This window comes from Camarhynchus parvulus, chromosome 3 (assembly GCF_901933205.1).
Source record: "Camarhynchus parvulus chromosome 3, STF_HiC, whole genome shotgun sequence".
NCBI lineage: Eukaryota > Metazoa > Chordata > Aves > Passeriformes > Thraupidae > Camarhynchus > Camarhynchus parvulus.
The window spans coordinates 86,120,493-86,136,603 of NC_044573.1; the positions used below are offsets into that span (position 1 = coordinate 86,120,493).

General features: G+C 34.5%; 2 protein-coding genes across 3 annotated transcripts in view; one reads left to right on the plus strand and one right to left on the minus strand.

Annotated features, from left to right (window-relative positions):
- The window catches only part of MCPH1 (microcephalin 1), a 120,688-nt gene that overhangs the window by 56,968 nt on the left and 47,609 nt on the right, over window positions 1-16,111 (plus strand). The window lies entirely within an intron of this gene.
- Window positions 1-16,111, minus strand: part of ANGPT2 (angiopoietin 2) — a 42,773-nt gene that overhangs the window by 14,113 nt on the left and 12,549 nt on the right. Inside the window, exons 2-4 of one of the 2 annotated variants that reach the window (XM_030944465.1) lie at window positions 6,024-6,179; window positions 3,824-3,945; window positions 1,968-2,200 (exon numbers count right to left, since the gene is read on the minus strand). In XM_030944465.1, coding sequence (XP_030800325.1) covers window positions 1,968-2,200; window positions 3,824-3,945; window positions 6,024-6,179 — 511 coding nt within the window. The remainder of the gene's footprint in view (window positions 1-1,967; window positions 2,201-3,823; window positions 3,946-6,023; window positions 6,180-16,111) is intronic. The other variant, XM_030944466.1, reaches the window with a different exon arrangement.

The window sequence follows — 16,111 nt, forward strand, 5'->3', positions numbered from 1 at the left end:
TTCTGCTTCCACTCATTGCCCTTGCTGGACTCCTACATGCATTACAACCTAGGCATGCATTAACTACTATTATATACATACCTAAGTAGCAAATTATTCAGTTAATAATGACTTTTGGCCAGTACTCTTACATTGTGAAATGAGTTATGAAACCTTTTATAATGCAACAGACTCGTGGAACTACCCTTAAGAGGTTTTAAGCTCTTTTTTTTGCCCCTGTGCTGAGCAGGAACAACTTTGTGTGTACCAAGCTGAAGCTTGGTAGGTCAGCCCAACTCACTAAAGATACATACCTTCTGGAATTCATTTGTGCAAAAACTACATTTTCATATGTCTAAGCCTTCTTATTCAACAGAACAATCTAAGGTTCATCTTTTTGTTCAGTTCTTTATTAACTATGGAGGTTGGAATTTCCTGGCATTTGGCCTGCTGACTGATATTTCATATTTGACCCTTCTGGGGTTGGTTCTGTGTATTTTCCCTTTTAATTTAATCTAACAATCACAGTCAGTTACTACAAAGGTTTAGGTGCCATATAAATATGTGCTTATATTACTGTTGCTTATTATGTTCTTTTTGGCTTGCTTATTCATTATTTACCTGTTTAAGTGCTTTGCCTTAAATAGAAAAATAACACATTCAGTGTTTTAATTGCTTTTCCACACTCTATTGTTTGCATACTGTCTTAGAAGCTTTCCCTGCTAATTTTGTCTTTTTGGCAAACACTCATTATTTTTTCCACTCTGGGTTTAATGGTGCTGTAGCCAACATGACTTTGACTTGTTTACTTATTTGTGCACTAGCATAGCAGATAACATCAGCAGGAACATGTACAGCCTTGGTATTTAAGGGAATAGCGTCAGTTATGAAGACAAAAAAACTTGGAATTTACTTTGTTTAGAAAAACCTATAACCTATGTTATTATCATAACATATAGGACAATACTAAAAGTGAGGAGTTCCAAACACCCTTTTCCTTGTCTGTGATCCACCTCACAGTAATATATCATAGACCACCTATACTGTCTTTTAAATTCTAATGACAACTTCTAACATTTTTCCCAGTATTTAATTTTAAATCCTTCTTTAGGGGTTCTGTATATTTCTGTATTTTCAGCCCTGAGAACTTTACAGGCAACTGTGCCAGACTCTACAGTCTTTTAGAACAGCTTCTTAATCTGTCCAAGTTCCATATCAGACATGAAATTCAAGGCAGGGAATGTTTAAATCCTGTGTAGCCATAACTTTTAGTTTATGGTTTGTGTGGGTTTTTTATGGCACACGTGAATCTGCATAAATCTGAAAGCTTTGCTTGGTGTCTATGATCTGTTGCAGAGTTGTCAGGCATTTAGGGGTGAGATTATTGCCTGTAAGGTTTGCTAGGCTGAGGGATTTTTAGGATGAACAAGGATACCTTGGTGAAGAACTTGGAGTACCTGCTGCCCAGGCCTGGTGCTTTCTGGTTTTGGGGGCTAAAAACTATGCCTGTGCTTATTCCTTTACCTTTGGTAGTCACTATAATTCATCTTTTCTTTGATAAACTCTGTGTAACAAAGCAATGAGAGGTGGCAGAAACAATCTCTGTGAGCCAGGAAGAAAAGTTGCAGACCTACAATATGCAGTCTCACCTAGATATATGGTCAAGAAAGTGTATACTGCCACACATGTGAATGCCATGTGAGATGAATAATACTTGGCTTCTCTGTATTTTGTTGAACCACTGGAGAATTGGTTAAGAAAATAAATCAGAGAAGATAAACAAAATATTGAAAAGAAATCGCATAAATGTTGTTTCTCCCACCCCCTAAAAAGTAGGTTAACTAACTCGGATGCAAAATTTAAGGCAAAAAATACAGACTTTCTGAGAAGCAGAAGTGTGTCAGAACTAGTTATAAGACTATAGGTACCAGTGTACACAAATTAGGAAATAGCACTGAAATGGTATAAGCATGTCTGCTTTGACTTACAGTTTGGTGTCGATATCATAGTAAGCAAGCTATGAACCGTCTCCATCAGATCATGTTGCTGTTTTTGCAGAACTGAGTTGTTTACTGTAGCTGTAACTAACTGTTTTTCTAGTTCTTCTATAATAGAATTCTGTCTGGCTACTAGGACTTGAAGCTGATCTTTTTCATCTTTTATTGACTTCAGCTGAAGCATGTGCTTGTCTTCCATCTCAAGAACTCTTTTTTCTAAAAAGCTAAATAAAAGATCACAATTAGGCCCTCCAAAAACAATTTTGAGCTGATGACAAGAGAATCAAGCATGTTGTATAAGTTTCTTTCTTCATAAACACTCAACTTCATTCTCTAATGCTATACAAGCAGTGGACAACTAAATGAAAGTTTAGTTTGATACATATGCTTTCATTTATTATGTAAGTGCACTGATAAACAACATTATCTACTACAGTGTGTAGTGCAGACTTTAAAAATGTAATAATTGGGAGTTTGATAATTCAACATTATTAAAGGAAAGATAAAGTGACTAAGTTGTCATGGGTTTACCCTATTAAAAGATGGAACTTATTTAAAGATGTAACCATGAACATTTCAAATATCCTATAATAAAACACATACTTAACATAAATGTTATGGCATTAAGACAGGGAAACATGCAAATAGTTACTTGAAGATGGGTTACCCTTCTCCAATTTTAGAGCTGGTATTATTAGGTAACTGGCTGGGAATGTTGTTTCACTGCTAATTGTTCTGATATAGACTCTGAGAATGCTGTGCTTAAAAGATGCATAGCCAGAAGAGAGAAATTCACCAAAAATCCATTGCTGTTACTGAAAAAAAAATCCTGAACCTTATATATAATTTCAAGCAGATTAGTTCAATGCAGATTGTATTTTGTTAGGTGAGAAACATTGATTTTGTGTTTTATCTGGATGTTAGGGTAGTCTAAAGTCTGCTGAGTTCAACACCAAAAAACATGACCTTTTGAAAATCAGTGTTTCCTTTGCTTTCCATTTGATAAGGATGCTTGTTTTTCTTAAGTTGGTAGATAAAACCTTTAGGGAACATACATAAATGTAGTTGAGTAGTGAACAAAAATGTCAAAACATGTCTCCTGGGTTTCTTAAGCTAATTCTTTCAAAGAAAAAGCACTTTGCACATATGGTTCTCATTGAAAGACATTGCTTTGAAGGAGAAAACTTACTGTTATTGCTGCTTTTAGATTCCTCTGTAAACTATTTATTGCCAAATGTAAAAAAAGACCATGGTGATATGGAAACAAAGCTAGCTGAAAAAAGGTATGAGCCTTTGGACCACAGCCGAGTACAGAAAAGGATAAGAGTAATAGTTGGATTTTGGTCAATTTCAAAACATGGACTCTTGAGGAACGTAGAATATGATTAGTGCTTTATTTTTCTCACTACATTAGGTAAAAAAATTGTAGCAATGACCTGGTTAATCATTAGGATAGCTATGTACTACATGGAAATAAAATTTTGGAGATGTGCTTACACTCAATTAGTTTGAATCAGGTTAAATCACATTCATATGGAAAAGTCTAAAGAAGAATATAAATTGGGTACAACGGAAGTACTGCTTCAGTTTTAGCCTTAAGTTCCTCTTATAAAGGAGAACTTCAGATAGTGAAGAACAATATATAAACAGAATATGAGAATAGACCTGCATGGATCTCCTAGGCTTTAAGTAATATATGACCTCTGTAATGAGTGTGGGTAACATTTTGTAATCAGTTTGGAGAGCTTGTGTACAAACCCTTATTATCCTACTTGAGTAGATTTGTTTCTAAAACTATTAGAAGGGCACTTCATGGAATAGCATTTCATTGGGCTGTGCAAACTTACCTGTTTTTTTCTTGTAATTTAGTTATCTCATTGGTCTGATCTGAAATCTGTCTTTCTAGTTTGTTTGTTGAAAGAGAGTGTTCCAAAAGCTGAAGTTCAAGTCGGGTTGTCTGGTTTAATACCTAAAAAAAATTTACAAAAAAAACTTATTTTAAAATATATGTATTTTAAATAAATTGTAATTTTGTTATGTTGTAAAATCATGCCAATCTTGATGTACACCTATGATTTAAAATATTTTTCAATACTTAAAAACACTTAATTTTGGCACAAATGTTCACAGAATGAGAATGAAGAAGAATACACAGAGTTGAACTAATTTTATTATTACACTATATAGTTGGGAATATTTCAGTAGTATGCTATGTTTCTGATGAGAGTTACTGTGTACTTTAGCTTTGTTGTTATACCTTCCCCTCTGTTATGAGAATTCTTATTTCATTACTGGAACTATGACATGTGTGGCTTAAAGAATGAGTTGTTTTCCCCATCTGGTGTTGAAAGTAAGTCTCTTGCTGAAATCTTGGCACAGTCATGAAATCACTTGATAGTTCTCTCCTAGCTATTTTATTCAATCCCAAATTATATTTTGAAGTGTTTATCATGTGAAACACATGACTAATATTTCATTAAACACATGAAACAAATCAACTAAAGTGACCACACTTTAGTAAATTCATTCTTTGCATTTTAATATTACCTTTTTTCTATGCAGTGTTAACAATTTATTTACATATTTAAATGAAGAAATGCAGATACTAGGAAACATGTATGATACTCTACAGTTTGTATTGCATTACTTTAAGGCAAGTTTTCTAGAAATATTTTCTCATTGTTTTAGAACAGCTTTTTTAATTCAACAGAATTTGGCTTTCCTTGGCAGGAAGAATTGATTACTCATGTCCTTCATGTTAAACAGTCATTCAGGACATGATTTCACACTTAAGTGTAATTGAAAATTATTGCCAAAAGTAAGTGTCCTTGAGAGAGCAATTGTTTGGTTAATTTCATTATGTTGCTAATTAAGCCCTTAACCCAGTCACCAGTAATTTCAAGCAGAGAAGGAAAGTTACAGTGATGATTTTCTTCCTCTAAGCAGAAAATAACTGAGTAATTTCCATAAAGACATCACTGTGAATTAATAAATACATTCTCTCAACATGTGCAAAATATTAGGCTTCTGAATAATACAATAAAAGTTCAGCTCAGTATGCCTATAAGCTATGAATTATCAGTTTATCAAAGAGCTCACAAAGTCTTGATTTAGGTTAAAAAATGTAATTTAATTCATTGGATGAATTCTACAGATAGTAAAACATCTAACATGGATTTTATGCTTTGCATACTTTTTATATTATACAAAATATTATGTGCTGCATGATATATCCATTATTTGTTTTGGCAATTAAATATCGGCATCTTCCTACCATATCTGCAAAACTACAAATACATACCACTCTACATGGATTGGACTTGTCCTTCTGCTAATATCTGCATTCTGTTTAACAGAATGTCTTATTGTACTTAATGCTTTTCAATTAAAACCCATTTATTTTGCTTGAAGTTAGCAAATGTACAGTAGACAAGTTTACTTCTGTGTGAATATGCTTTTCTAGCAGCCTCCTTTTTTCTTTATTAATCTCAGATTTATGTGTCCCTTTGTTTACCATAATGCAGTGCATTGTGCTGGAAATGAACTGTTACCCACTTAGAGTTATCTGTGAAAACATTAATTAAAAAGACATAGTTCTTTTGATAAGTTAACAAAAATTAAAAAGGAAAGATTTCATTTAAAAAAGCAATTAAGCTGGTAAATGGAGCAAAGACAGTTTGAAGAGACTCATTTAGCTAAGATTAGTAATGAGAGTAATGTGAGTATAAAGCACACTAGGACCCAGCTGATGCCTGGATATAGTATAGTAGTTTTAAATACATTCTCTTTAAAGATTAATTTAGCAGTTGGCTTTCTAGACTTACTTAAAATGCTACTGTAATGAAAATCACTCCAGTGACAACACTGGGCTTGAGATGGAACTATGTATTACCAAATACTATTGTTTCCTTAAGTTGGGTAGAACTGTGGGTCACAACGATTGACTTCCAATTGTTGAACAGAAGCGTGTAACACTCAACAGTGTTATATGTATGGCTGTAGTGTTTGGGAAGCAGAAGCATTTTGAGGTTGAAATTCATTACTTACTTGTGCTTCAACATCTGTTAATTTGCGGGTCTGTTCAGCTGTTTGATTTAGCAAGTTAGTGCCTATTTCAATCATTACTGCAGTCTGGTTCTGCACTGCAGTTTGCTGGATCTCTACCATTTCTTTCTTCATACTGTCTTGGATGTAATTCTCAAGCTACATGGGAAAGGAAAGAGAGAAGATAGTTGCATTCTTTAAATGTTGGAAAGGGGGTAGTACAGTAAGCCTGCTGGCAGCCTAGCTAAACAAATTTGGTCCTTGTCCTTGTCTGTTATGTATTTATGTTGTTTCCCAACATTAAGCTCTGTGAGAGGAAAACCAAATGTGACAAGGAATGTGTGGCCATTCATTTTCTAAAGGCAGGAACAGAGATTTGCAGGAGGTAGGTAGTAGGTACAGTGATGAAAGTGCTTGTGGGCACTTGGAAGCCTTTCTCCCCTAGTGCTCCCACCACTGTAACCATCAGAGGAGCTTCACCAGCTTTGGCAGTGATGGGAATTTTTTAGAAGATAAAAGTTTAGGAGTTTAGTCATCTTCCTGTATTTACACTTAACTATTTTAAAAGCTATTATTCATCACATGACTAGAATTCAAAGAGGTCAGATGTCATTTAACACTGTTATGTGTGCATTTTTATCAGAGAGAATTTCAAATAAAAACACAAAACAGTAGAAAAACCTATAAATACTTCAAATGCTTAATATGAAGGAATGCAAAAGTTGTTTAAAATACTTGACTCTGAAGTAGTTTCTGTCTAAACTAATATGGCTTTTTTAGTAGATATTTTATAACAAAGTACCCTGCTTTCAAGGAAAGTGAGGAAAAATAAGTAGCAAGGTGAAAATTAAAGTAGCCTTTTGCATAAATCTTTCTTTCTACCTGCCTGGATTATGAAAAAGCAGTCTGGTTTTTCTTCACACTTCCATATTTCTTGTCAGTCATTGCAAATATCTCACATTTCTTTGATGTGTCATTGCATGTGTTTGAATTCATGAAAGTTCAGTCATTTTTTTCCATTGACTGAGGAAATTTCTAGAATCAAACTTCTACTTCACTTCAACACAGTTCTATCAAGAGAACCATAATAAATTTTGAACTTCATGCTCTACTTACAAAGAGGATACTGGCTAATAAAAAATAGCTAGTGTCATTAAGCACAAATGCTAATACATCACCAATTCCTAATCTAAGTGAATAGTAGAACAGGTTGATAACTTGATTTTTTAAAAAATAATATTTTAATAGTTTTATCTTTATATGAATGGTGGCTTGTAGTAATGAGAGACTTTGAACTTTGTTTTATGGCTATTTTCTATACCAGTGGGGAAAAAGCATCTTGTGATTTAATATTCTATAAACCACTGTTCAGATATAACCATTCCACTTCCAACCAGCTAAAGAAGGATGGGCAGATCTATCAGCTTTGAATATTTAAGCTTTTCTCCTTAAATGTTACTTAAGCAAGGACTGGGTTAATTTTTCTTACTTCAGAGCTGTGTTTTAAAAGTGGCAAATGGAGAAAACAGGGTATATTAAGAAATCAAAACCTCTAAAACTGGTAGTATATTCTTACATTTGAAGTGACCACTATTTCTTGATGCCCAGTGTGACCAAACTGTCAGAGCAGTATTTGTTTGTTCACTCCAGTCTCCCCATGCAGCTGGTGAGCTGCAATGCACAACAGGGAGATTTCTGACCTGGCATAAACTTTGACCCACATCTACTGTTCTACTTCTCTTTGTACCACAAAGATTTAAAACCAGTCTTTAGGCAGCCTTTACATGCTCTTCGCGTAATGATCTTTTTGAATACTAGAATTAAGCATACAATCAATTGGGTTTTGGCATAATAATCGAACATGGGTATCTTCAATTGCCATCATACTATGATAATTAGAGTTATTCACTATTCATAGTGTTGATTCTTAAGTGTTACCTTTTGCTCCATGCTATTCCTCATTTTCAAAAGCTTCTCCAACCAGAGACAAATCTTATTTGACCAAACATGTTGGAATTTTTGAATTCTTTTGTGACATCTTTTAGGTCAGCTTCTTCTTTTATGTTGGACAACAATTAGTGCCTTTTAATTGAGTAGTAATATTAAGGTATCTTTAGTCCTTGATCACTACACTGTGAGATGTCAGAATATAGTGATAATTTATTTTAAAAAGCAATGCAAATTGATATTTGCTGCGCCATAGCCAAAGGACATTTGCAAAATTCTGCAGACTTTTATATAGATAAAAATAAGTAATTTTTCACTGAAGTGAGATGACCAAGAGCAACAGTTAATATGTACCCCTCTGAAAAGGCTAGACATCTAGGAATTAAATTATTTATGAGTCCTAATTAACTTTAGCAACTGAATCTGGAAGACTGGACATCATTATAGATAACATTGAAAAAAACTTTGCTCAAATGCTGCTCTGTTAAAAGACTATGAAATGAAATCTCTAGAATGCATTTTATTTGCCTCAATATACAATTAAGTATGGAAATATCTATATCAAGATCAAGGATATGGCTTCACCTGTCAGACTCAGTGCATTGAAAATATTGCATCGTCTTTAACTTAGAAAAAAAAAGCCCAAAATAAAAAGGAAGACAGTAATAAATAGATCAACAAAGAAAGATTGTTCATGAGCTTTGATTCTTTCATGAAATAGTTGTGGATATTTAACCTCATTCTTCAAGGTTCTTTGTTCACCAAAGAGAGAGCAGAATGAGAATCTGAACAAAGTCGTCTCTGCATATAGGATTGCAGAACTGCATGACTTCTTTGAAATTGTTATCACTGAGTTGTTCCAAAACACACTGCTAGAAAAGGAGTTAATTCTGGGCTTAAAGGTAAGGTAAACATTTTATGGTGGGCTTAGGCAATTGCCCAGTTCAAACACACAGATGTAAGGTTGCTCGGAATACAGTATGCAAAACCCATGATTACAATTTAGGGCATCTGGTGGTTCTGGTTGCCAGATTTTTATACCCTTGTCACTGTACTTGTAACCTTGGAAAGCAGTTTTGTTTGGACGCACAGATCTGTATTTTCATAATTTATCTTATTTGTATATCTGTAAGTATAAGCATATCTCCAAGTATCTGATCTCTTTCAGATAATTCCTTATTTATGTGGGGATTTCCAAATCATTGAAGTATTCTCTTGACTCCAGTTTTAAGTTTGTCTTCACATGTTTTTTAACTTAAAAAATATTAAATACATAATTTAGGGAATATGGTATCTGTTCTTACTTGAAAGTATGAAATGTGAATACCAAAAGGGATTTAAGATTTAAAGCCAGTTTTATTATCTTACTCATTTATTCTAATTTGGAGCAACATGAAGCATCAAAATTATAATGACCTATTAAGTGGCTTTGGAGCTTCTTGTGTTTTTTTCCCTAGAAATCCTATACAGCATGACTACATAAAACCCTTCTGGTTTTTTCTTCATATTCACTAATCCTCTCCCACTTTTGTACGTTCTCTGCATGTACACATCATAAAATCTTTTTCCAACCTGAACCAAGATAATGCACTGATCCCTCTCTGCTTTTTTCCCCTCTCTCTTCATCATACAATGCAAAACTGTAGTAAGTAGCACTTTTTACAGCTACAACCCTGCAACTTTTTCTTAGTGGCAGGTGCTTACTTTCAACCTTCTTCAAAAAGTAAAAGAATGACTTTCATCCAAAATGCCCCACCATCTCGCACTGACCTTAGTGACAGCAGAACATGTTCCCACTCATACCCCCGGCAAGCAAAGCCCTTGGGTTTTGCTGACAGGGTGGTGGAAGAACTTTTTTAATAGAGGTCCAGTTCCCACAGCCATGGCTGAGCTACACTGACAACACTGAGGATTAGCAGCCATTTTTGCAGGACTGCTGTTCTTTGTGGCACATTTCTTTGTAGAAACTATTCATCAGCTCCTGCCAAGGAGCCTCCTTTCTTTGTAAGCAGTAGCACACTCAGTTTCTGAAGGGGGAAGAATAGCTTGGGTAAAAAAGAGGTTTAAAAGTGGGAAGGACATGGGAATGAATGCCTCATTCCCCAGCCATCAGTCAGGAGGCTTGGTAGTTTGAACAGCATGTCTGTCTTCTTCAATATTTTGCTCAAATCTGGAAGGTGAAACAGGGATTATTTGCCAGATTTCTCCCTTGCCACAGCACTAGCTATGGTTTAATCTCTTTTTGATTCTGATAATATATGAATATTATAGGTGTGTTAACCATTATAACATTATTATTATTGAACAAAATAAATGTTCAAACCTAATAGCTGACTATTAGTGATGCATTTTCAGAAATTTTGCTTTTGAGGGAGTAAGTCGATCAATGACTAGATCAATGACTATCTTAAAGATAATAAAAGGGAGAGGGAATGTTTGAAAGAAGGGCTATTTAACTGATAGCATTTCAGTGATTCTTCTTGGAATTTTTTATTAAATATTCTAACTTTTGTGTAAGAATTTGGCTGGCATGTATTCTTGAACAAAGTATAAAATTGAAAGCTCAGATGGGAAAAAACATGTCTCAAAATATGCTTAAATTGCAAAAACAGCTGGGAAAATTGAAATACTTTTACAGTTAAGATTTGTTACAAAGTTATAGTGATGCATTTTTAGAGAGAAAAAATTCTCTAAGGTCACCACTTTGGGACTGCATCATGTTTTATTACTTCAAATCATATAAAATCATAAAATTTGGCGAAAATACTCCAGCTAAGTTGCCAAAAAAACAAGGACAGGTCAATAATATTGGAGTACATTCTCACACATTGCTTTTATAGCCAAGGCTTTTTTTTTCAAACAAGCTTTAAATGGGCTAGAAAGGGAAGACAACACTGAGAGTATGCACTAAAAGAAGTGTGTTTTTTAACCATTGGCAGAGATACTATTCATAATCCATTATGAATAGTTATCAATATTCAGTCAAATGAAAAAACTTCCTGATTGTATATTTTGGTCCATACTAAAGAATTTTTCAAAGAATCAGCAACTTATTTGTGCATTTTATAGACATTTGACTTACCATTTTTTCCATTTTAAGTTATGAATGATGTCTTGCATTTGTTCTTTGCTGCCAGATGTTTAATCTATACTAATTAAACAGTCATGTTCCTGGCAGCATTTATGCTCCATAAATACATACATCCTTCCTTTGCCAAACACTACCCCATATTAATAGTACAGATAGTACTGGGTTCTTGTTCTATTTTATAGAATTTGTCAGTTATTGGAGCAGGCTTTCCAAATAAAGTTTGGTGATTTTCTTATCTGATTCTGTCAAGTCTAATATTTATTTTCACCAAGAGGTAATGTTAATAATGAGTTTCTACAGAGTGCTGTGTCCTGTGTGAACAGGTTGTGTTACAATACATATTGCATGCTTGGTCATCTAATGTAGATACAGAGAAAACTGCAGGGCTAATCAGACATATATAATGATTTTCCTCTAACTTTTGTTTTGGATTTAAAAAAGTGGAGTAGATCCAGTAGAAAACCTAGCAACAAAAAATACATTTACAGCTAGGCACCTTTTAAATATCCGTTGAAGCTACAGAGTTTGGCATATTGTAGAAGCCTGGGCAGTAAGGAGTTAATGTGTTGCTCTGCCTCAAATGCTAATGGCTATTCAAGTGGGCAAGTAAGAACAGGATGTGGCTAGAAAGAGGGGCTGTCAGAAAGTTGGGCAGCACCTTTCTGGAACCCACTTCCTACTTCTGGTCTGTGGTGACCAGATGGGCAGAAGTAGGGTCAAGAATTAGGCATGAACTGTCAGCTCAGGGTCAATCCAGTAGAGGGGGATCAAGACTATCAAAAGACCCTCAAAGACCCTCAACCCATTTCCAGAAAGGTCCAGAAGAATGGACTGCACCTGCTCACTTATTTACACAAAGAGTGAGAAACCTAAGTCCCAGGAGAGGGAAATTTACCTATAAAACGGTACCCCTGCAAAGCTTGGGTGGCACCACCAGGACCTTGGACACCCTATTGGCTGGATCAGTGCTGGACCCAAAACTGGTGATCCTCTTTCCTCTCTCCTATCTCATTTCTCTTTATAGGGGCAAACATATTTCCATGCCAAGTGCGTAGTCTGTTAATAAAACTTTGTGAGCAGTTTTCTTTTGGACCCCTTTGGGTTTTGCCACTCTTCTTTGACCAAAGGCATTCAGAAATTTTGGGTACTCCCTTCCACAAAGGAGTGACATGTTACACATATATTAAGCTGTCAAAAACTTTGAGTTATAGTTCTCACATCCCTAATAAAAATGTCATGTGCTTTATTTAGAACTTATCTTTGCAAATTTAAACCATTTGGGTTTAATCAGCTCTTCCAATACCTGTGGTCATCATCCGTGTGCTTTTTTCAACAAGATGTTCATTATCCACACAAAAGCAAGCAAGATGGAAAGTGTACTTAAGCACCCATAATCAGATTTGCTTCGTTTTAGTAGCAGGTCAAAATAAGAAAAGCTGAGTCTCATTAGTTCCTTTGGGAATACTTTTTCAGAGTATAGATGTGACCTTCCTACTTCTCATACTCCAGATATCTTGAGGTATCTTTAACCTAGTAATGCTTGGTCTTAGTTGCCCTGCCCTTTTTTCAGAGTGGCAATGTTCTTTGGATTGTGGCCACATCTGATTTCTTCATGAGTCATCTGAAGAAGAATTTAGCCCATAACTTGGACTGGGTATTTTTTTAATGCTGTGTCAATGTGCAGTTTTCTGATTGTAAAAGGTTATCCTTATATGCCTCAGAATCCTTAAATTTCTCATTCACAGATACATTTTTTTAATATAAAGACAAAAATGTCGTTTTTTTCACAGACTATTTTAACAGACAATTTTCAGTTAAAATACTAAATATTTAAATTGTTTATTTGTAGTATAATTGAAATCTGTACATTAGAAGGGTTTTCTTGGTATGAGCCACCTTGGATCCTATTGGATATGAATAACAGTGAAATGTAATGTACTTTTTAAAAAAGTAGGAAACACTGCCTCAATTTCATCACAGCTGTTCAGGTAGGCAGTATTTTACCAACATATATATGCTACACATGCTCCTTAATGTGCGTGTATGTAACCATATTGACAGGCACTCCATGTGTGCTTGTATTTGTATTTCCACATCACATGAATGCATTGGTGTTATGAAGGCAAAATACTGTCAAAATTTCAATTTTGCAGACAGTTTTATTCTCTTTAAAATAGCTTTTCGTACTTATTTTCAGTCTGTCCCTGTTCCTACTGCTTCAAGTCAGGATGGAAATAGAAGAATCCCTACCCTTTCCAAGAGTCATTTATCTTGACAGACCTAAGGGAACACATTTTTAAGGGCATTGCATCAATCTCCATCCATCAGACCTTAAGCTATTTTAAAGCAACTTTTAAGAAATAATTTATTTCTTCATGTTTTCTGGAACTAAATTATCAATTTTAGGAGCCTGTAACTTTTGGAAAAAATTAGTACACTGCAGAAATAAAACAATCATGTCTGAAAAGAGGCATTTAAAATTTTCCTTTTTTTCCTTTTCTCTAGAGCAGGAAGTCCCAATGGTCCATGAGTTGTTTCTCAAGGGAGGGAAAAAAATCTTTTGGGAATGTATATGGGAATGCTTGAGATGTCTCTATGCCCCATCAAACATGTCTGCCTGTCCAGACCTCCAGCTAAGATTTTTCTCTTATCTCATTTTCCTGTCAGCAAACAAAAGGTGAAAGTAACATCATAAATGAATACTATCTGGAAGTGAGCTGTGATTTACTGGAAAATGTTGAAGCTAAAATTGTGTAATAAAATACTAAAGATTTAAATGCTAACTCTTAAAATAGTAAACACAGGCTTTGAAGTAAATGATATGCAGATGGTTCTGGTAGGGACACTTGTGCACTAAATGAAAGCTTACCAGCCTATTCTCCTGTCTGATTACATTACATTTAGAGGAAACTGTTACACTTTTATAATTTACACTTGCTAGCAGAAGAAAAATATTCTCCCCCCCTCCTTTACTGGCAAAACTCTACTTAAATAAAAACTAAATTTTCATTAATGTAACATGAAATAAAATGTATGAAATGTCTTCATTTTCTATACAAGTTTATATTTATAAAGAATGACTTTCAATCTGTGTTCCTGAATGGAAGTATTCTGTATCTAATTCTAAAAGTTATTACAGGATGGTTGGATTTTCTGCTGTATGTTCTGAACTAACTATGAATGTTACAATCCAAGTGATGATGTTGAAAAGGCAAAGGAGCACATAGGAAAAGGGAAGAGACTTCAACAGCTGAAACACTCCCAAAAGCTGTCATAGAGTTGAGCTCCCACCATTCCAGACACTGATCTTATTTTGTCCATGGAATACTACACTACTGCTTTCTTACCTACACATGTGTGTTGTCATTTGGAGGATGACGTGGGTTCTTTGTACTGTATATGATGCATGTACTTTCTATGGTGCATTTCTGCATTAAATTGCAAATGAAAAATATTCTTTGCAAAAAAGCACTGTTAATGGAAACTAAATAGTCAACTTGACAAACCACTTAACAGTGTCAATTTCTATGTAGGTAGGTAAATAATTTTATAAAAACAAAATTTAACAAGAGTATCTTCAAAATTAAAATCAATTATTTGGTGATTACCCTTGCTCATTAAGAGTTAAGGCTATTCATTAAGGCAATAATTTAAGATTCTGAATCACCATTTTTATGGACCATAGCTGCTATGGTATTTCTCTTAAAAATCAGGGAAGGAATTCATAAAGTTCCCATTAGTCTAAAAATAAAGAATAAATAAATAAATAGTGTGAGTCATGAATGGCATTTTGCCGAAGTTCAGTAGCACTGAAGCCAGGGAGACAAGAAGCCAGTGATGCTTCAGCCATTCACTGAAATGCATAAAATATTTTTCATTATATGCAACAAGCCACCAATACTCAAAATTAGGATTCCATATTTATTAACAGTGTAGGAAATACTGCTAATCAATATTTAAATTTTAAATACTAGATTATGGCATTGGGTTCTATTCTTCCAAATGGAATATTCAAACCTTTTGGAGACAAGCCTATATGTTTTCAATCAGATTTTGGACTTGCATCAGGGAATCAGGATTTTACCAGACCAGTGTAAGGACGAGATTGTGCCCTACAAAGATGAGATCTGAATAAACACTTGCTATCCCAGATCTTATTTCTCATAATCCTTTCTCATTTCTGTGTATTTTTTCCATTCCACTGAGCAACTGAAATAAACTTACTATCAGATATGCTGGTGACATTTTTCATGAAAAACATTGTCTCTGTAGCCTTATAAACTTTACAAAATATTTAGCAAATGTATCAGTCACAGTTAAAGCCATTTATCTTTTTTATCTCAAACAATATCAAGTGGTTTTTTATGAACTCCTCTTTCAACGGGAAAGTCTATTTTAGAGAATAGCTTATGATGTGGTGAAGCAAATCAGAGATCAAGTTTTTGACGAATATGAAGCAAATTCCACTTTTCAAAACATTACTGGGGAAGTGAAAAAGAGCTAGGCATTTACAGTTCATTCTCAGCATTGCTTTCTAGGGAAGCAGTCATCTTGCATTCCATTTCCAACCAGAAGGAAGAATGATTTGGAGTTCAAGGATCAAACTAGTTAGGAAGCTATGGTACACAATTAGTCCCTTTTGTGAGCTATAAAACTGGGTGTCTCCGGTTTCAAAGCTATGTTTACAGAGCATCTTTCAGCATGACAAAAATTAGATTCTTTTTAAAGTTCACAGGTTAAGGAAACTGAAAGTATTTTAGTAGTTCTTAAGCTTTGCAACATACTGGCATCTAATTATAGTTTATTGAGTTTATATGAGATCTTTTTCTTGTAGAAGAAGCCTCAATGATCCTACCAAGTGACAACCAGTCATTTTTGCTGAAGGCCTGACAAATTTTGATTGCTCAAGACTTTGGGGAAGCACAGGTCAGCTGCTGATTTCAGTTTTGAGGGACTGATTTTCTTTACTAAGAGCCCATTCACTGATTTTGGAGGGGAGAAAAGAAAGTAATTTGTGCTCAAGTACTGTAACTCTTTTTTTACTATGTGCTGT